Genomic DNA, 21,220 nt, shown 5'->3' with positions numbered 1-21,220 from the left:
CTGAGGAACTGTCGGCAGGATGTATGGACGGGTACCGATAGGTAGGCGTCCTTGAGGTCCAGTCTTGTGAACCAGTCCCCTTCTTGGAGCAGATCTCTTAGGAGATGGATGCCTTCCATCTTGAAATGTCTGTATGTTACGAAAGCATTGAGCTTCCTTAGGTTTATAACCGGCCGTAAGTCTCCGGATTTCTTTTTCACTAGAAAAATGTTGCTGAAGAAGCCGTTTTGGTCGTGAGCGGGTTCTATCGCTCCTTTGGCCCTGAGTTCCTGTAGTTCGCCATCGATTAGAAGGCGATCTTCCTTGGAGCACTGAATGGGGTACGGAGGGGCGGTCTGGGGTTTCCACAAAATCTATGATGTAGCCTTGGACCGTCTGGAGGATCCATGCGTCCGTGGAGATGGCTGTCCAGTTCTGAAAAGACAGAGCGATACGACCTGCAGTATACGGGGTTAGTGGACATTGAGGCATTATGATGCTTACCTGTGGGGAAGCGTGCTCTGCCACGGCTACGAGGTCCTCTGCCTCTGTCTGCTCCACGGGTGTAGGAGAAGGGCTGCCTGAAACCCACTTCCGGGTAGAAGGGTTGGGGTCTGTGTGAGCGGGGGCCAGAGGGCCAAAAACGGCTGGCTGCTTGGCCCCTGTAGCAGCCAGCCCGTCCAAAAACACCCCGACTGGGGTAGCCCCTGAATACTCGCTTCATTGAAGTTTGAGCCTTATTGAGCGAGGTGAAAATGTTTACGTGCTTATTAAGCTCTTTGAGGAAGGCTTCCACAAACAATTTGCCCTGTGCAAGCGGTCCCAACTCCTTGGTGCCCAATTCCACCAGCTTTCCGTCAATACGGAGCAGCGCTGCTTTACGCCTCTCAGAGGAGAGGGCTACGTTGGTGTTACCAACAAAACAAAAGCACCTCTGTGCCCATTCTCTTATATCGTGTGCCCACTCTTTAACCATGCTGGTATCAAATTCGTCAGCCCTTGTAAAAGCATCGTCCGCCAAAAACATGATGCGGGAAAGTGGGCCAATAGAGTCTAGGAGTTTGTCTTGAACTCCGTGGAAGCCCTTCTCCACTCCTCTCCTGGGGTCGCGGCCACCCCGAGACATGAATGTGTTCATGACCTGGTCGAATTCGGGGGTTTGGGCCACGTGGTCGGGAAGGGAAGGGCGAGGGCATTCCGAACGTAGTCGGTTGCGCACCGTTTTGTCCAGGGGTTTGCGGAGCCAACGGTGCATAAATTTGGAGAGATGGTCGGGGGGGGTCCAGTCCCCCGAACGCGGGTGCCGTATATTGCGGGGGTCGAATAGACGTTGCCCCGTGGGGTCCAGAATGGCTTCCCCTTCTTCTTGGACCGGTGTGGGGTCGTCCGGCAGTTGGATGTCGTCCAAGAAGGTGCCTTGTAGGAGACCCGTATGGGATCCCATGTCCGAACCCCAGTCATTGTCTTGATCGGAATCTGCGGCCTGCCACTCATCTAACACAGCCATGGAGCGTGTGTGTTCTTCCCCCTCGTCCGAGGAGTAATGGGCGGGGGTGGGTGGGGCTGGCCTGTGGCGTTTGGCAGGTGCCTTGCCTTTGCCCGGGTTGTCATTCCTTTCCTTGCCCTTCCAGTGGCGTTTGCTGGGCCGTGAGTCGGCCTGGGCATGGGATTCTGAAGCCTCAGAGTCATAGTCATGGGCTTGGGCTGTTGTGACTTTTTTAGTCTGATCGGCAGTTGCCGTCATAACCCTGGATAATGCTTTCTCCATAGAGGTGGAGATGGCTTCCGCAATCATGGTTTGGAAGTCTGCAGGGTTTTGAGGTGTATCCATGATAATAGGAGTTGGGCCACTGTAATAGCTTGAAGCACAGGAAAGGTTGGGCTAGGGGTCTGTCCCAGTTAGTGAGAAAAAAGGGGGGGTACCTGCAGTACCCAGTTAACCCCAGCAGGGTAGGTATAGGTATATATATAAAACACAGTGAAGTGTAAAAAGGCAAACCCCAGCAGGGTGAATATGATAAATCTGGTAGTAAAAAGCACCAGTTTCCCCAGCAGGGAATATTGGGATTTTTCTTCTGGGCCACACCCAGGTATAAATGCTCAAATATATATAGGTGGCACGAAATCCACTTGATAGCAGCGGTACTAAATATAGGGCTTCACCCTGTAAGTGTGCAAAAGCACCAGTAGGCAGTAAAATAGTTTTTAATTATGGGGCCACACCCCAAGCACAGGTAAATAACTTTATAGATGACTGACCTGGGGACCCCTGCCTGGTTGTGTCGGGTTACTGTGTGTACGGGCGCCGGAATGAGGAGACCGCAATGCTCCCAAGATGGCGGCCGTGGATCTCGCGAGACGCGAGATCCAAGATGGCCGCCGGAGGAGCGGGAAAAAACGGTTTCCCGCCGTGCGGCTACAGTGAAAGCGGCTGTGAAGCCGTGTGGAGGAAAAAGGGGGGTGGAGGGTGAGCGTTACCCTCAGGGAAAGTGTGAGACAGTCGGTCCGACGGCGGAGAAAGCCGGCGGACCGAGAGGGTGAAGAAAAGGAGAGAGACCCTGTGAAGAAAACAGGGAGGGGGAAAAAGACTCCCCCAAGAGCGAAACCCCAATGGGGCAGATGAAATAAAGGTAGAAAACAATAGAGCAAATATAAAAACTACATATATAAGTTAAAATCCAGTATTATATAAATATATAATAAATTTAAATATATATATATAAATTTATATATTATATAAAAATTACATATAGTATACAATAGTGAAAAGGGAAGAGCCAAAAACTCTGACCTGTCTGCTGATGGAGCAGTAAAGAAAGAGGGGGAGGAGCCTCATTACTGTGAATACTATACCTCCTACTTTATTTTGATTGTTTAATGTTTTCACCTTTTTTCTTTACTGCTATGTGAGTTAGTAAAGAGAGTTTATGCAAAATATGAAGCCTCTTGTCATGTGGTAAAATTGCAATCAGATGTAAATTACAAAATGTCGTATGGATTACACAGATCTGCTTATAGATTGTTTTTGTTTTTTTAAAGCGATATGGATTAATCAAACATTTTGTGGGTTTTTCCAAGTGATCTATGATTTACAGATTTATACATTATGGTTAATATGGAATTTTGCTGAATGTGTAATCCATGTTACATGTTCCAAAAATGTTGTCAGTTAATTTATGACTGAATATAGAATCTTTGCAAATACTAGAGTTTAGGACGTATTACTTATTTTATTTAGGGAATTTTGGTGAAAGACCCCAAATGGTTTGTGGATTTCTTTGGGGCAAGGCTCCTGTTTATTATTACTGTTTCCGAGACATATTCATTTCTTTCTCCATAGGTGGAGATTTTAGGCCACTGAATATTCAAATGGTTTAAATAGGTACAAATTAGTGATGGTACATACTGTGCAGTTGTACTATTTCAGTTTAAAATAAACGTGATCTCTTGTTCTGTATAGTTGTGATCCTGCTTTATATAGGTAGCTCTGATGAAGCCTTCGGCAACAAGTTCTTTCTACGAGATTCAGCTCAAAGAGTTAGAGGTCTAAAGTAATATTTTACAATAGAGTTGAGTATCGATTCCTATTTCTTGCTATAGACTGGACATTATTTGGTGTTACCCTCTCTTTCCAAATGTCAAACAATTTATAACAAAAATCTGAATATTGTATTGTGTGGCTTTTAGAGGGGAAACCCTCTGTTCTAAAACCCAAACTCTCCATTCGAAATTCCCAGCTGACTAGTAATAGCTACCTCATAAGGACTAGCTTAACAGAAAGGGGCTCCTAGCCTGGATGCAATGCCGGGGGGATGCCATGGACACATAGATGCCTTTAGCGTAAAGGTAAAGATTTCCCTAAATCCAAAGTCATTATTAAATGTAATATAACTAGGAAATGTAGCAAACTACAAAATGTCATCCATGAATATATAAAATCATTGCTGCAAACAGGACAAATGTATTTTGCGAATTAAAGGGTTAAATACTATTCATCTGCAACAGACAGATCTCTGCGTGTCAGTAATTTGGTTACACCCCTTTTGCTGTGAAATGCTGGCTCAATCTGCATGTCCCATTAACACCGATGAATACAGTAACTGCATGTATTTTGTGCTAGTGTCATTAATCTTCTGTCAGACAGAGATTCCTTTTTCTGTCATTTCATGGCTGGACGAAGGACCTGGTCCAATTCCAGATTCAAATATTTTACCATCAATCTTTTATGCACATGGGGGAGATAAAGGTTAAACACTACCTCAACCTGTAACCATGGAGGCTGCTGCATGCAGTATCCCATGAAATGCCAAAACGACTTTTGTTTCGGGGAATTGTATCTCTAGGCTGCAAAAAAAATGTCAACTGTTTATTTCTGTTAAAATACATCAGCCGCCTCTGCTTGTTAACCTGTGATTGCAGAGCATCCACACACCCTGCTCTTTGCTTCTATAATTGGTCAAAGTGGCCAAATGACTTTTTGACAGCATTATCCATTACATCAAATTTCCACCAAAATCAGTCCCATGTGTGAGCCAGATATCAGGCAGTTTCTAGACTTTTAGTGTCGATCTTCTGCTGATTTAATGGCATGTCTAGCATCTGCCTACTCTCTAAGCACACCACATCATTATAACACCAACTGTAATATTACTGGGTGATGTCATTAGTAGCAGTTCACTTAAAAGCAAATCAATTCACATTTCAGCACAAGTGGTGTAAATTGCCTTTCATACATCAAATGAGTAAATCACTGCTGTATTCATACAAACAATTCTATTAAATAAAAAGATAGAATTAGCCCCACAATGCGGTGTTGTAAGTAAGACATATAGTAGAGTTTTGTTTTGTTTGTTTTTTAAAGTATTTTAGGGGACGTGGCCTAGCGGCTCGATGAGACGGTCGCATGAGCTGTTAGCTCTTCACTAAACCGACCCAACACAGCGATTATAAAAGCACTGTATGCCCCAAACTGAATGTGCTATACCTCAACAGCTTCCTTAACCAGCATGGCATCGAAATCAGTGAAAAAAAACTAGGCAAAAGCAATCTTTGCTACAAATTTCGGCGCTGACATCGCCACGCTCTCAGGCTCAAGATGGCGCCAACATGCCATGATCACCGGTGGCCAACTCAGACCATAGTGATCTCACCTCCGTCTCAGCACCAAAAGCAGCACCTGCAACAGACCTGTCGGTCCACAAAATGCTGCAAGAACTGCAAACCTCATTACAGGCGGACATCACGAAAATGGCTCGAGACATACAAGCTGATATACAAGCACTGGGGGACAGAACTGTGCTTCTCGAAGATAAAACAAAAGAAATCATATCGGCACATAACACACTAGCTGAGATGTAAACTGGACCGCCTCGCTGACAAAGTGGCAGACCCCGAGGACAGAGACAGGCGCAGCATCATAAGCCTTTGGGGAATAACACAAGATATTCTGCCTCAAGACCTTCAGGCATATGCTATAAGCCTCTTCCAAGCCTTGGTGCCAGATGTCACACAACAAGATTTCCATATTGACCGTATACACCGGTTACGGAAGCCGAAAAACTTACCAACCTCAGTCCCTTGGGACGTTATTACGAAGCTTCAACAAAAGAAAACATTATAAGGGCCTCAAGAAATACACCAACTTTGCCAGAGAAATTCACAGGTATACATCTCTTCATCGACCTCTCTGCATCTACACTGCTGAAAAGAAAGGAATTAACTCCCATTACGAGAGCTCTGTGAGATGCCAATATCTTATATTGATGGGGGTCCCCAGCCCGCCTGATTATTAGACGCAACGGCACGGACCGCCACATCCTAACCATAGAAGAAGGCAAGCGACTTTTCAAGCAATGGGCTATTATAATACCGCAGCAGCACACTCAAGGCTCCGTGAAAGAGCCTCAGAGATTCCCACGCAAAGTTCCAAATGACTGGAGCGTAGTATCCACAGCTAAGTGACTATGTTGCACACACGATAACTCTACCTTTCATACCAGCGCGCACTAGTCCATTACTCTCATATGCTGAGGTTACCACATATTCCCAAGTTACTTTTTGTTTTTCTGTAATTATGTTCAGTTTACTAGACTTTATGCTAAGACTTCAGCCTGGGCTTTGCCGCACCGTTTGGGCTCCAGATTTGGGCCCGGGTGGGGCTGCGATGCAAAGGACTGGGGTGTACACGATTCCTTTAGGTTAAGAAGCTCCAACAGGTTCTGTCCTCCTTCATAGTGGGAAACCCACAAACCGGGACTTTTTCCACCACTTTTTGCAGAGACTGGCAGTGGGGGTGGGCTAGGCCTACCAGACCTTTATACCTACTACAAAGCAGCCAACCTGGAGACAGCAGTGAAAATACACACCCCCAGAGGCGTGTTCCAGTGGGTAGACACGGGGAATGCAAAATCCACTAGCAAGCCCCTGGTAAATATTGTGTGTACCCCTAAAACATTACGCCCCAGGGACACAACCCTCCTCTCTACCACAATCTTGGCTCTTCGCTATTGGGACACACTACGCACAAATTTCACCCTCGTTCCCCACTAACGGTCCTACTAGTAGTATCACCCTGGCTTTCACTCAACTCATGGGTCAAACTAGGATATCCACAGGTAATGCACCACAATCATATAAAACCATTCCCAGAACTGCGGAGAGAATTTAACCTATCTAACTCCTCTGTATTGCCATATATGCAACTCAAAAGCGTTATAATCACACATGTCTGCTCACAAATTGTCCTTGATGACTCAAGCAATATTAATTTTAATGTGTTGTATGATAGCTGTTGGCAGGCCCCAACCAAACCCAAATCCCTATCTTTGTGTTACCAAACTATTCTTCAGACAGTACCACCAAAACCCCCGGCATTCATAGCCCAATGGCTCGCTGAGTGTGACCTGCTCACATCTGACACAGAAGTCATCTCTTACCGCTCTCAAGGGAATTAGGCACTGTTACTCCCACGTTGAGGCCCACAAGAAGTTAATTTACAGGTGGTACCTGACACCCAATAAACTCCACAAAACCGGCCACGCCCGGTCTTACCTAGGCAGACCTTCCGAGTGGTTCCAACACACAAACTTTAAGAGAAGCCTTGATCCACCCTGAATGAAACCCATGGCTACATGGTCCACCCTAGATGAATACCCACTGGATGTAAACCCATCTCCGTGTCTCGGCAGACACCCTGTCAAATCACACCAGGCTGTGACAAAGTCACTCTCTCTCAATTGGCCTAACCCACACCAAGGATAACAGGTACACCTAAAAAGTTTACAATCCACAAACCGAACATATCCAAATAAATAATACCCGTGCTTTAACCCACTGGTCCACTACACCAGAGAAATTGCTTATGCATACTCTGAGGGGAAGTCAGAGAGACAATGAAATCTGGTAAGGGTTTGAAAAGTGAAAAAGAACCTTCAGGTTACATCGCTATATGGCACAAATGTGAAATAGTTCCCCCAATGTTTATGGAAACCCCTGACCGGAGGAGTAGGCCCGGTTGTTACATTTGGCACCGGTGGGATAGGTATGACTAATATACAACGAGTGAATGAATCAACCTGCATGCCACAGATTGTCTCCCCTGCTAGTTCGTGCTTAAACCATGTTGAGTACCACTTGTACAGCCACCCCAGTTCTTGCTACCAAATAAAAGTGTATCCCATATTACTGTTTTTATGACACACTGTACCTTGAGACTTGTATTGTATTGTGACAATGCATAACCCCCTCTGCATTTAAAAAGCTTCAATAAAACATTGAATGATATTTTTTTTTTTTTAAAGTATTTTAGTAATAGAAATAGTTAAAGATCTAGAGAAAATGGCTGCCTACAGGATGAGCATCATATTCTTTGGCTAGTGGCCAACTCGACTGTCTTTAGACACATTCATACACAAAGAGAAATTGATTGTACTGAATTCTGCGAAAATTATTTTCTAGAAAATTGTTCAGGGAAACCAAATGTTTATATCTAAATAATGGATCAGAAAAGATTAGATGATAGTATATAGGGAAATATTAAATCATACTGTTATATTTCTATATTTAATAAAGGGATTTACATTAACTAATGGCATTCACAATGAGCTAAAATGATTAAGATTGTTGGGTAAAATAAAGGGAAAATGTGCTCTTATTGCAGTTATAGTAATGTAATATCACAATATTTATCTCAAAGGATTGTTGGCCCGGATATATTGGTAAGTTCCATATTAAATTCTGAATATATAGCATGAGAAGGAGATTTTTTACATTTATTTTTACAAATGTGATATTTTGGCAATGTATTTGTCTTTTCTCCAAATTTCTAGTCTAGTAATTAAACCGCTACTGTATATATTTTGCATGTATTTGACATAAATATCATACATTATCAGGCTAATCAACTTTCTTATTTAAGACTCAAATTGTTGACAAATTAGTGACAAATATCCTACAATCCTTCTTGCCAAACATAATACACAAACAGTTGGCTTTCGTTAGAGGCTGACATTCTTTTTAAGGGGTTCAGAATGCTGTTGCAGGTATCGTAGCATGTGAACATGGTAAGAAGTACAAAAGGTCTATGCTCCAAACTTTAGAAGTAAAAAAGGAGTTGGACTTGGTCTCATTAACATAGTTAAACAGTTATATTAGCATTAGTTGGACTCCTGTTATGACTTACCCCAGCCTCTGGTCCCATGCTGAATTGATCTTAAAGAGGTGAGTGTTACACTACCGTAACATCCACCTCCAGTCAACCTCACTCTTACTGGTCTAGTCATTGATTTGCCTTGCCTGGGACACTATCCCAAGCAGAGCAAACATACTCCATGACACTGACATGCTGGAATCCGAACGGATGTCAGTCACTCTTTTTCTGTACTCTCAATCCAGCACTAGCATAGTCTGGTAGGGAGCTTCAATAGCAACTATGCATGGAGGGCAGAAAGCCCGCAGTCTCTTCTGCTTTCCCTTTTCAATCAAGACTTTGGCAGAGAGTCTACGCCGCAAAACCTATTTTTCAATGGATTTTTATCTTATTTTAATCTACACATTTTCTAGAAAAACTGTTATAGATTATATCTGATGCTCTTTAACCCCTTAAGGACCAAACGTCTGGAATAAAAAGGAATCATGACATGTCACACATGTCATGTGTCCTTAAGGGGTTAAAAGGAGCAAAAGTAATTTTGGCCATGACAAGTTCCCTTTAAGTAAAGACCACACATGATTTGGATTTACTAGGAATCTACTGCTTTATTAAAACACACAACTATTCTCGGCACCAGCATATTGCCTTCTAATATGAAATGGCAACATCACCACGTAGACTATCTATGCATGCTGCTTCTGCCACAATCAATGTTACTACAACTCCAGTGGATACTGAAAAACTATAACCAACTGGAAACTATTACTTTTAATTATTAGTGCAGGCCTAATAACAACTTAATCTCAATGAAGCACGATCTTGCATCATTCGGTTCAGCCATTTATCATTGGTAGTCCATTAAGATAATGACTTCCCTGAGATAAGGTTGTAATGGGGCCTGCTCTGTTCATTTAATGTGTGAAGAAAGTCTGTTAAAATCTGTCTTTACCACTAAAATAATCTACCTCTTACACACCTTATCTATCGCAATTGGATGAGCACAACTGTTCTTATCATTTTTATAAGGAGACTAAATGGCCAAATTAAAAATACAAATCTTACCTGTACTGAACCTGAATCAGCCTGCTATAGGAATGCACGAAATTGGATTTCCTTAACTTATCATTACACCATCACCATTTTCTGCCCCAATTTCATACCTTCAAATGTTGGGAGACTCACAGGGTCATTTGACAACAAAAGGATATATCTTTGTTATTTAAGATTGTCCTGCTGAATTGGAATAACTTTAATTTGAACCAGAGCATCATGGAAGTTGTAGTTTTTAAGCGTCTAGGGATCTACCTTTTGGGCAGCCCTGGTGTAAGTGATATGCTTATAAATACAAGTACAATTCCTATATACAATATTTATATTGTATATATTATTCCTATGTACAATAAAGTATATTTCTCATCCTCTTAAAGATACCTCTAAAGTGTTCACTATATCTCAGTGTAAATACTCTAGGCATGTGCATGGGGAAAATTTTCGGTTCGGCATTCCGAAATTCGGGATTTTCGCACTTCGGCACTTCGGAAATTCGGCAACTTCGATACTTCGGAAATTCGGCAACTTCGTCACTTCTGCATTTTGGAATTTCGGGACTTCGGCACCTCGGGACTTCTCTTGCAGCCGCTTGGTAGATAACTCCCTAATTCCCACGGTATTAGGGAGTTATCTACCAAAAGGCTGAAAGACCTAAATTGGTCTTTCAGACAAATTTACTAATACTAAGTAAAAATTACTTAGTATTAGTAAATTTTGCCCCTACTCGCTATATCGCGAGTAGGGGCATGTCTAGTAAACAGTGAGCAGCCTGTGACTGCTCACTGTTTAAAAAATAAATAAAAAATAGTACCCCCACGGCCCCCACCCCTGAGTGGCGGGTGGGGGCCCAACGTAAAATTATGGGGGGGAACCTATTGTCCTCCCCCCTGGCCCCCACCCCTGAGCGGCGGGTGGGGGCCCTAAATCAGAATAAGGGGGGGACCTAATGTCCTCCCCCCTTGCCCCCACCCCTGAGCAGTGGGTGAGGCCCCTAAATTATAATGGGGGGGACCTAATGTCCTCCCCCCTGGCCCCCACCCCTGAGCGGTGGGTGGGGGCCCTACAGTAAAATAAGGGGGGGACCAAATGTGCTCCCCCCTGGCCCCCTACCCCTGAGCAGTGGGTGGTGGCCCTAACGTAAAATGATGGGGGGGGAACCTATTGTCCTCCCCCCTGGTCCCCACCCCTGAGCGGCGGGTGGGGGCCCTAAATCAGAATAAGGAGGGGACCTAATGTCCTCCCCCTTGGCCCTCTCCCCTGAGCGGTGGGTGGGGGCCCTAAATTATAATGGGGGGACCTAATGTCCTCCCCCCCCCGGCCCCCACCCCTGAGCGGTGGGTGGGGGCCCTACAGTAAAATATGGGGGGGACCTAAGGTCCCCCCCCTGGCCCGCATCCCTGAGCGGCGGGTGAGGGCCCTAAATACTAATAAGGGGGGGGGGCTAATGTCCTCCCCCCTGGCCCCCACCCCTGAGCGGCGGGTGGGGGCCCTAAAAAAATGTTATATTTATATACTTTTTTCTAGTTTTTCGAATACATTTCCAAATGATTGTCTATGTAATATTTGAAAAACAGAGCTGTATTCAGTGTTGGCAGAACATTAAGAGGAAGATGGCATATTTTGAAATACATGCTTTTCTTTGTAAATTCTGACAAAAAGAATACCCAATGAATTTCCTTACAAGCAACTTATGACAAATAACTTTTTGATTTTCATTTAGTAGGCAAGTAGGCTTTCACATTTATGCAGGAGAATGTGTACAAGAAACAAAAAACATAGATACATAGTTGGCACAAGTTGTATCTGTAATGTGAATAAAGTCAGCCTTCCTGTGCTTGTAATGGAGTCTGCTCGGTGAAAATGAAGACAGCTTTCTAACTGTAGCAATGATGCCAAGCACCTCCAAAATATCCCAAGAGCTGGGAAAGGAAATCATTTAAAAGGAACACCACCGCCCCAGCCCTCGGAAGCTTTTAGTGCTGCAGCAGAAGCCACTCACCGACCGAACCGGCAAATCACCATGAGCGACGCGGCCATCTCATTCGCCAAGGACTTCCTGGCCGGCGGTGTGGCCGCTGCCATCTCCAAGACTGCTGTAGCCCCCATTGAAAGGGTCAAGCTTCTCCTGCAAGTCCAGCATGCAAGCAAACAGATTACCGTTGACAAGCAGTACAAGGGCATTATGGACTGTGTTGTCCGTATTCCCAAAGAACAAGGTTTCGTGTCTTTCTGGCGTGGTAACCTTGCCAACGTGATCCGATATTTCCCAACTCAGGCCCTCAACTTCGCCTTCAAGTACAAGCAGATTTTCTTGGACAATGTTGATAAGAGGACCCAGTTCTGGCGCTACTTTGCCGGTATCCTGGCATCTGGTGGTGCTGCTGGTGCCACTTCCCCTCTTGACTTTGCCAGAACACGGCTGGCTGCTGATTTGGGCAAGGCTGGTGCTGATCGTGAGTTCAAGGGCCTTGGTGACTGCTTAGTCAAGATCTCCAAATCCGATGGTATTAAAAGCCTTTACCAAGGTTTCAATGTATCTGTTCAGGGCATTATCATCTACAGAGCAGCTTATTTTGGAATATATGATACAGCCAAAGGAATGCTTCCAGACCCCAAGAACACACACATCATTATTAGCTGGATGATTGCTCAGACAGTAACAGCAGTGGCAGGTTTTGCATCCTATCCATTTGACACAGTCCGTCGAAGAATGATGATGCAGTCTGGCAGAAAAGGAGCCGATATCATGTACTCTGGAACATGATATGAAGATGAAGGTACCAAGGCTTTCTTCAAGGGTGCCTGGTGTAATGTCCTCAGAGGAATGGGTGGTGCTTTTGTGCTAGTCTTGTACGATGAAATGAAGAAATACATCTAAACCGGACCTTGTCCAGATACCTGACATGGCATGCTGTATTATGTAACATACCCTGAACGTTCATGGGCTTTTCTTTTTGTCAAACACATTTATTTATAAAGTGCAACCGGTTATATTTTACTAGTTGTTGTTTGGGATCAATCCTACAGGCCACCAGCTTTCCACATTAACACAAATCATTCCCTTCCCCTGTTATTGTATGCCTTGCACTATAGTGTAGGCTGTCAGCAGTGATGGGGATACAACAATGGGACTCAACGCTCCTTTATATTTTATTTCAGCCATTCATGTTTTTAAGTAACTTGGATTTGAGGAAAAAAAAAAAAAAAAAAATGCGGATCGAAAAAAAAAAAAGGAACACCAGCAATGCATTGTAGGTGTACTTATATGTGTATCTCTCATTGATTCTTTTGTTGTTTCCCTTGGCCTACGTGCCACCCTTTCATATACCTTTTATCACACCCTCACTTAAAATCACCCATGCCAAGTATGAATAGGTTTGTATGTATTTAATGTGTTATTTGTGTAAATGCATGCAAGTGGTGTTTGTAAATTTAGCATTGTCCTGAGGAAATTCCCGGTCTGGGATTGAAACATTGACTATTGACTATGACATATACAGATACACAGGCATACAGATACATATGCAGACAAACAGAAACATATGCAGACACACATACTGAGACAAACACACACATACATAGACACACACACATTCTTACATACCGACACACACAAACAATCACACATGCTCAATGGTTTAGTCACCCTCCTGTTTCCGACCTTTTAGGTGCAGGAGGGTGACTTCCCTGGGCTTCAGTGGCTCAGGCTGATGGGATTCAGAGTTCCCACTCTGACTCCTTCCACACCTCCTCTTCCTCGTGCACGGGCTCTGTATAAGCTGGGAGGAGTGACCAGGGCACTCCTCCCCCCTCCCCCACCACCACCACCACCAAAAAAAAATAGTACATTTAAAAATATATATATTTATGTATGCATAAATAGTTAATACAATGTAAAACAAAAACCTGCACACCGGTCAAGCCATAAGACTTGCTTTCCCCACAGAAATCACAAATCTGCAGTAATGTTAATACCGCAAAGGATTCTGCGGGGGCATATGCAAATTAGTTTAACAAAGAATCACATTTTTGGGTCATTCCATTTTAAACATGGATTCCTTTTAGTCTGTGTTTGCTGTAAACAGCTTTGAAACACAACTTAGGAAAAGATGCAAAGCCAGCGAACCCTTCATGGACAGCTGTTTCATTGTTAATGGAAATCATCAGCATGAGGTAGGTTACTGGTTTGCTATGCATAAATAAATATTCAAAAGCCTGTTGTACAAGCATGTAGCTCCAAATTAACCTCATGGTTTTGCAGGTCCACATGGCAGGTTATCTGCAGGAGAGGGTGAAGTGAGAAAGCGGTTGAATGGTTTGCAGCCTCTGTGAACATACATAAATGGGTTAATAGAAACAACAAAACAAATTCAGCCTATCCTAAAAATCAAAACAAGGAAACAAACATCATAGTGCAACACAATAAAACCAAACTCAAATAGGCATATCAAAATATCACCAACACAGTGTGTCCAGTGCCTGCCCTACGCGTTTCGTGCATGTGCTTTCTGTATTCTCTGGACATAATCAATGTTTCCACAACACGTTTTGTTAAGTTTGCAGACACGGGCACTGGACACACTGTGTTGGCCACATTATGATAAACGTATTTATTTGTTTTAACAGTTGAGTGCAAAAAATATGGTATCCCTTTCAATAGTTTGAACTTCTTTTATCCTCTGATTCAATATGGAGATTTATTGCAAAGTTCATCTTAGAAAGAGCATCTCTTCAAGGAGGGGTATTTGTACACTGTATCCAGATCCAGCCACACTTCTTTTTCAAGTTTCTTTACTTCTTATTACTTGTTTAATAAAATATAGCTGCACTGCCATTTAGGTTTTAAGGTGTTACACTATGATGTTTTGTTCTCTGTGTTTTTAGTAATTTATTTAGGATTGTTCGTATCTCTTGTTTGTCTTGTTTTTTTTACTGTAGGATATATGGGACATTGGGGAAGGTTTCTAGAAGAAGCCGTCCTATTTATTTTGAGTATCGTTTATATTATTTATCTTTCACTTCAGTGAGGGAGTGGTTATATTATTACAGCACATATATAATTGGGTTGATGGCGACATGGGAGTGGCGAACACAGGATCCAAGGGAGCAGAGGAGGACAACAGGGTCACTGAAAAACTAAGAGCCCTGTGGACGCGCGAGCACGGCCGCATTATATGACTTGGGGGAGGCAGTGGCAGGCATGCCCAACAAAGTGTGCCTACCACTTCCATTGGCCTTGTGAAGCTAGCAGAAGAGGAGGAGAACCTCGCCAGCTGTTTGATTGACAGCTGGGGAGATGCTTCTTAAATTATTGATAAAGGTGCCTTCTTCTCAAAGTAACATGCAGTTTTATAAAGTGCCGTTAAAATGAGCAAGCTGATGAGCTTTATGGTTGGAGACTGGTCCTTTAATCAAAGTGCTGGTTTATCTTAAAGCTACTGAACGTAAATAAGGAAAGAAATGGAAGTTTGAAAGTTATGATGAGACAATGTCTTTGTTTTACTTTTCTTTGACTCTGGTTTGCATTCTTTGACGCAAAAATCTGTTTTGATCTGCTGTATAGCCCTTCCTTCCAATTCCTTCCCTCCTCCCACCACACACGCATGCTAGAAGCATTGTCTCATTTTCCATGAGTCTCTGAAATTACTGTGACGCTTACTTGTTTGGTTTTCATGTTATATTGTCCAAACGTTTGTGTGAATTAATCTCTGCTGTACAGCATGTTTTTTAATGTTTAAACATTGATTTTGTTGGAGGTAGCAACAAATATAAGCTTAATTTTAGCGATAATTGAAATTTCTATTACTGTGAGTGGATGTGTAGGTTGGGCCCCAGTGCATTGCTTTGCCCAGGGTCTATGCTTTGCTATTAAGTCGGCCCTGCACTCTCCCTCTCTTTAATCAATATATCACTTACATCTTAGTTAACATTTGTTTAATTCCATTGTATTGATCAGTATTGATTTCTGAAAAAGAGCAGAAACTCCCCAAATATTTTCTTTTAATATACACTGTTCATCAAATAAAAAAATCATTGTGCAATACTCTTATTTTAGTTTCTATATTTCTGTCTGTCTATCTCTCTAATATATCTATATTAGATTATATATTAGATTATATCTAGACATTATTTGTTAACTGTCCTGATTAGTGACTGACAAGAGCAACATGGATGACTGACATGTAAAATAAATTAACCATTTCTCTGAGTGACAGAAGAAGCCTTTGAGCTACATAATTTGTTCTTTTAACTATTTCTTTGTTTTGTTGTTTGGCATTTTTCGTTGTAGAACATTTTAATATACAAAACATTTGCACTGGCCTAATTTTCTGTCATTAATCAATTAACAAGAAAATTTAGCAAAGCTTGTCAGACACAGTGCTTAGCAAGAACTGTCATGATTCTGGGGCTAAAGTACATTTGTCCTGTTGCATTTTAACCAACCATAACCTTGGGAGTTTTCTCTTGCAGTTCTAGTCCTGGCCACAGTGGGGCTTTGATTCAGACTGCAACCTGGAAGCCTATTTCTCTGATCTTCTCTCCTGCTTCTTTTACTGTGCTGAAAGTATATGTTTCCGTACTCCAATCAATGTTTTAGTAAGTCTTCATTGGAAAGCGACTGGACACCAAATATGAAGCAGGAAATCTGGAAGCTCTTTGCATCCTATAGCATTTAGCTGTTTATTTTCTCATGTAAATATTTAATGGACACTTTATTGAGGGGAGGCAGCGATTGAATATTGTAGAAATGTGACATTTATAAAGTTTTTATTTGTCTGATGTCGGTGAGCTGGATATAGTTACAAAGTGATTTTCTTTCTGGCTTGTTTCCCTGTTAAACCCTAAAATTACAAATCTGCACGGGTTACACCATATTATTAATATAAGCTATTTATACGTAGGACCCTTATCTCTCAACATATGGCTACTACCATTAACGTTTGCCAACCACATAGTATTGTTTTTAAGAGTTAAATCACTTTTGTTTTTGCTAATGCAGCAAATCCCCTGGCTGTGATTGACACAGACTGCATGAAAGCAAAATGGTTTTATTTCAATCAGATGTAACTTACTCTGACTTAGTTTGTATCTCCTGCTCTGTAAATTGATCTTTAATTACATATAGGAGGCTGCTGCAGGGTCTAGTAATCGATAAACAGAGCATGAGATAAAACATTCTAAATGAACGCCTTAACGCCGTTATGGCGTTCTATGCCGTCCCCATTTAAATGTGGTGGCATAGAACGCCGTAATGGCTTAAGCCCCCTGGAGCCTTCAGCTATTTACCTCAGCCGCGATCCTCTTCGGGAGGACTGCCTCACAGCCCAGGCAGCCCTCCCCCGGCAAATCAGGTCCCCGGGAGCCATGTGATCGCTCTCAAAGAGCGATATTTGAGAGCAAACACATGGATACATGGATATGTGCATTTTATTGCAGTAAAAGCGAACAGTATCATGACATTTACAAGTAAAATGTCAGGCGGAACTACAATTTTATTTTTTTTTAAACGTAATTTCTCACAGTTTTTTTTCATTTTATTCATAATAAGTTATGTTTCATATATGAATAGTTCATGAGAAATTAAAGCCCTGTTTCTCCTGAACAAAATTAAATGTAATAAGTGTGGGTGCACTTAACAGACATATAGCAAATAGATAAGAAAAATATACTGGCGCTTTTGACAGAACCTTGATATACCCAGTAGCCGCTGTATCACCAAGTGTAACTTCCCATATACACGAAATACAAATACCAAAAAAGAAAGGTGTAGCGCTACATACAATACTCAATTAAGTCCACACTCTTAGGAGTATTCCCTTCCCAAATGGTCGTAGGGTGGATGAAAATTGAAACAAAATGTTCTGAAAAAGAAATTAAATCTTCATAGTGCAACTCTGTGATTCAGTGTATAGATTATAAACTTGTATATAGAACCACTCACATTTAGTTGAGCTTATAGCCAAGCTCAGGAGTACACGCTTTCAGGTCCGTAAAGGCGATCTATACGCCAAAACTGCTTCATAAAGCTAAAGTTGTTTTGGTGACTATAGTGTCCCTTTAAATGCCTTCAAGCGCTTAATTGAAATCACTCATTAACTATCTGAAGATAAAGAGTATAATTTATCTTACTGAATGAGGCATATTACTAGATGAAAAATATTACTTTCATTTTTTAAAGTTTGTATTACAAGTGTTCAACTGCTAATTAAAAATATAGTTCGCTACATATTAGCTTGTTTAATAAATAGCAGTGAATTGCTAAACGTTTGTAATTTCAAAACATCCTTTCTTTAAAAAAAAAAAAAAAAAATGTGTGGATCAAGGTTGGCAGGCGGCTCCTGGTTCTGCAGTTTTCATATTGTGGTACATACTATGCAAGAAAAGCAAATAAAAATGCACCAGATCCATTGGACAGCTAGGCACTGACAGACAAACTGCAAAGCGATCCAAACACAATGCAATAATGTTCACACTAAACATTACATAAAACATGTTGCAAAAATAATGTGGACATTTTAAAGATTTTTTTATATCAAACATTTATTTTCCTAGGCCAGATATATCCCTACATTCCTTATCTCATGGATCATTTCCTCTATCCTGTGCGATCAAAACATCCAATGTGCACCCCTCTGCTGAGACATTTGTTAAGGGGCATTCTTAGTATTTCCTGTTATACCCAGTAACCCACCACCTCTAAGCTACCTCTGAGCTCACACGAAGGTCATATGTTTGTGAGTGTACACTTCTGACCCTTGAAATACATCAAGGCTTTTCAGTACTTACAATATGCAAAAATGCTTTCAAAGCCTCTCAAAAAAACTGAATGTTGGGGTTTTGTAGTATTGTCTTTGTTGTGTATTTGTTTTTTGTTTTTTTATATATAATTTACAATATATTGTAGATATGTTTTTAGTTTGCAGTATATTGCAGATATACTACTTGTGATTTGGTTGCCTTAATTATACACATAAAAATCTCAGAATGAATATTGCAGAAAATAAAGTAACCATAGTGACTTAAATTGGTATTATGAATGAATGTTTCTATACATGTAGAAAGCAATAAACATTTTGTGTATATTCTATCTATCTTGAATGTGTATGTGAGACCTGGTTGTGGACCTTCCCAGATTATAGGGATTTAGATGCATGAGTCAGCTGCCACCATTAATTGAGCTCTACTCCCAACAGTACTCTGCCGGCAGAGGAGCTGCACAGAGAACATTGCAATCTATCTGTCTTCTTAGGTCTTCTTCCCAATAATTAAATACCAAATAATTAAAATAGTGGCAGCTGCTTGACTTTGTATAATGGCCACTAATCTTGGGCAGTCTGGGTTACATAGATTGAGCCTTACTCCACAAGTGAACAACACATTGTGGAAAATAATGAATTGAAGACATAATAACTGTGCCGTATGGGTTCTAAAACACTAAAAGAATTGGCATATATATAAAACAGATATATATATCCTGTTGCTGTAGAATTACAGTTCCCATGGTTCTCTGACATCTGTTGAGCATCATTGGATTTGGAGTAAAGTCCATATTATTTTCCTATTATTTATTTTGTGCATCGTTTTCGTCTATTTTTCACTGTGTGAGTGAATCTGAAAATAGCCAATAACGATATAGTCTGTTTATTGATGAAGTATGCATTCTAAATAAGTCACTGGCGTGTTTGTTTGTTTGTTTGTTTCTTTACTTAATTTCAAATGCACAAGTTGACTTTTTCACACTTGAGAAGAATGTGACAACTTCGGAAGTTATTTTTGTTTCATTTTGGCTTCTGCCTTTGTTCTTCTTGGTAATGAGTTTACACTCTCCTAGGGAGAGGAGATTGACACCATGCTTGGGGTTGAAATGAAACAGCCAAATGTTTAACACACACTGTGTGAAAGCAGCTCTTAAAGTGTTTCTCATTTTTACAGGTGGGAAGGCAAGAATGAAGATGAGGTTGGTCGCTGCAGTGAGACTGGCAGAATCCATGTGAGAGTAGATCACAAGTACTACCGACCCACTGAAGTGGTAAGTGGAAAATCCCACCCTCTCTCCTTAAACGTGGATAATGCAATCTCTAGGGCAGTGATTCCTGGTGTTTGGTCAGCTGCTTGAGGCCTAATTGGCCTCCTGCTGCCACCCCCGGCTAAGCCAGGCCACATGTGAGGCACTCCATGTGATAATCTGGGAGAGCTTTAAGTAAAACCGATACAATGGAGGGGAAATGTTAGGGTTATACCTGTGTAAAGACAAATAGCAACTTCTGTGATTCTGTTCAATATGGTTTACTTTGTGTTGTATACATTGTTTTAGTTATGTAAAGCATTGATATGTTATACATTTTCTATGTACGTCATATTCTTATTGTCAATCATGTACATAGGAAGAGGGTCAGATTCCTTTTAAACATTTATGCTTTTTTATGGAATATTTTCAAAATGGGTGCTGAAGGGCATTAAATACTCTCTTACTCCCAGTTCCAAACATCTCTAATGTTTACATATGACCTGCAAACATATCTTACTGACACTCAATAAATGAATAGCATCACCATGTCTGGCATAATTACACTTTAGAAAAAAAAAAGGTTTCTGTTATTTTACATCTTTGTGTAGCAATTCATATCCCCTCTATGACCAAAGTGTTTATTGTGTTGTGGCACTGTTTCCTTCCAGCATCAACATTCTGCAAGATTAATGTATTATAATCTTCATAAAAAATAAACCTCTGTTTATACTGTTTAGGAACTCTGTTATACTAGTTTTAAGTCCGCCCTTAGACAAATACTTTCACCCAGTTCTCCAAATATATTGAATCTCCATAATCATCAGTTTAGAAAGGAATACTAATTTCTCAGTTAAGGGTTTGATTATTACTTTCAAAGTAGAGTATTAGTTTGTCCATACTTCGCACATGCATCCATTTAATCTTCCATAAATACAAATGACTTCCATCCCTTTCTAGTGCTTTTGCTCTATGTGTAATAATAGTGTGATGTCTTTGGGCGAACTCAAATGTAGAAAACACCACTCCTTGTTTTTTTTGTTGCCAGTGCTCCACCTGTATACATGACTATTACCTCTAAAAGTCTGAAAGATGAGAAACTGCCCCGCACCCAAACAAACAACCGCAGTTCGCAAATCGTCAACATGTTCTGATAAAAACAGATATACATGTGATCTGCATAGATTTCTCGTAAGGCAATCTTAATCCAATTATCCCTCTGACTTCTCTCATTTCATAACTCTTCACTGAATGTCTTGGCTGCTGTTATATACATGAGATCATTTCTTTCAGTGACTGACTTTTATACAGCTTTTAATACCTTCATGTTTGTACTTTAACATCTACTTCACTGTAATGCTAGATGGAATGTGTCCAGCAGACAGAAAGTGGTTTCCCTAATTGACACGCAACAATAGATAAGCCAAGACCAAGCAGAACCACAGTATAAAATTTATGTGTAGGTGTTCATACGGGAGTTGTAATACATCCATGTTTGTATTCCACTCTGGATATAGTTATTCAGATGGCTATTT

The 21,220-nt window shown here is 41.3% G+C and overlaps 2 protein-coding genes across 2 annotated transcripts in view; both read left to right on the top strand.

The window, feature by feature from the left end:
- GMDS (GDP-mannose 4,6-dehydratase) overlaps positions 1–21,220 on the top strand; it is a 752,713-nt gene that overhangs the window by 629,882 nt on the left and 101,611 nt on the right. The window contains exon 9 of the mRNA XM_063451788.1: positions 19,613–19,709. Coding sequence (XP_063307858.1) covers positions 19,613–19,709 — 97 coding nt within the window. The remainder of the gene's footprint in view (positions 1–19,612; positions 19,710–21,220) is intronic.
- Positions 11,640–12,443, top strand: LOC134607952 (ADP/ATP translocase 2-like). Its single transcript, XM_063450552.1, has one exon. It carries the CDS (start codon positions 11,700–11,702, stop codon positions 12,441–12,443), a length of 744 nt encoding a protein of 247 aa, XP_063306622.1. The 5' UTR covers positions 11,640–11,699.

Source organism: Pelobates fuscus, chromosome 4 (assembly GCF_036172605.1).
Source record: "Pelobates fuscus isolate aPelFus1 chromosome 4, aPelFus1.pri, whole genome shotgun sequence".
NCBI lineage: Eukaryota > Metazoa > Chordata > Amphibia > Anura > Pelobatidae > Pelobates > Pelobates fuscus.
Note: the sequence above shows the minus strand (reverse complement) of the source record. Positions and strands in the feature narration are given on the sequence as shown.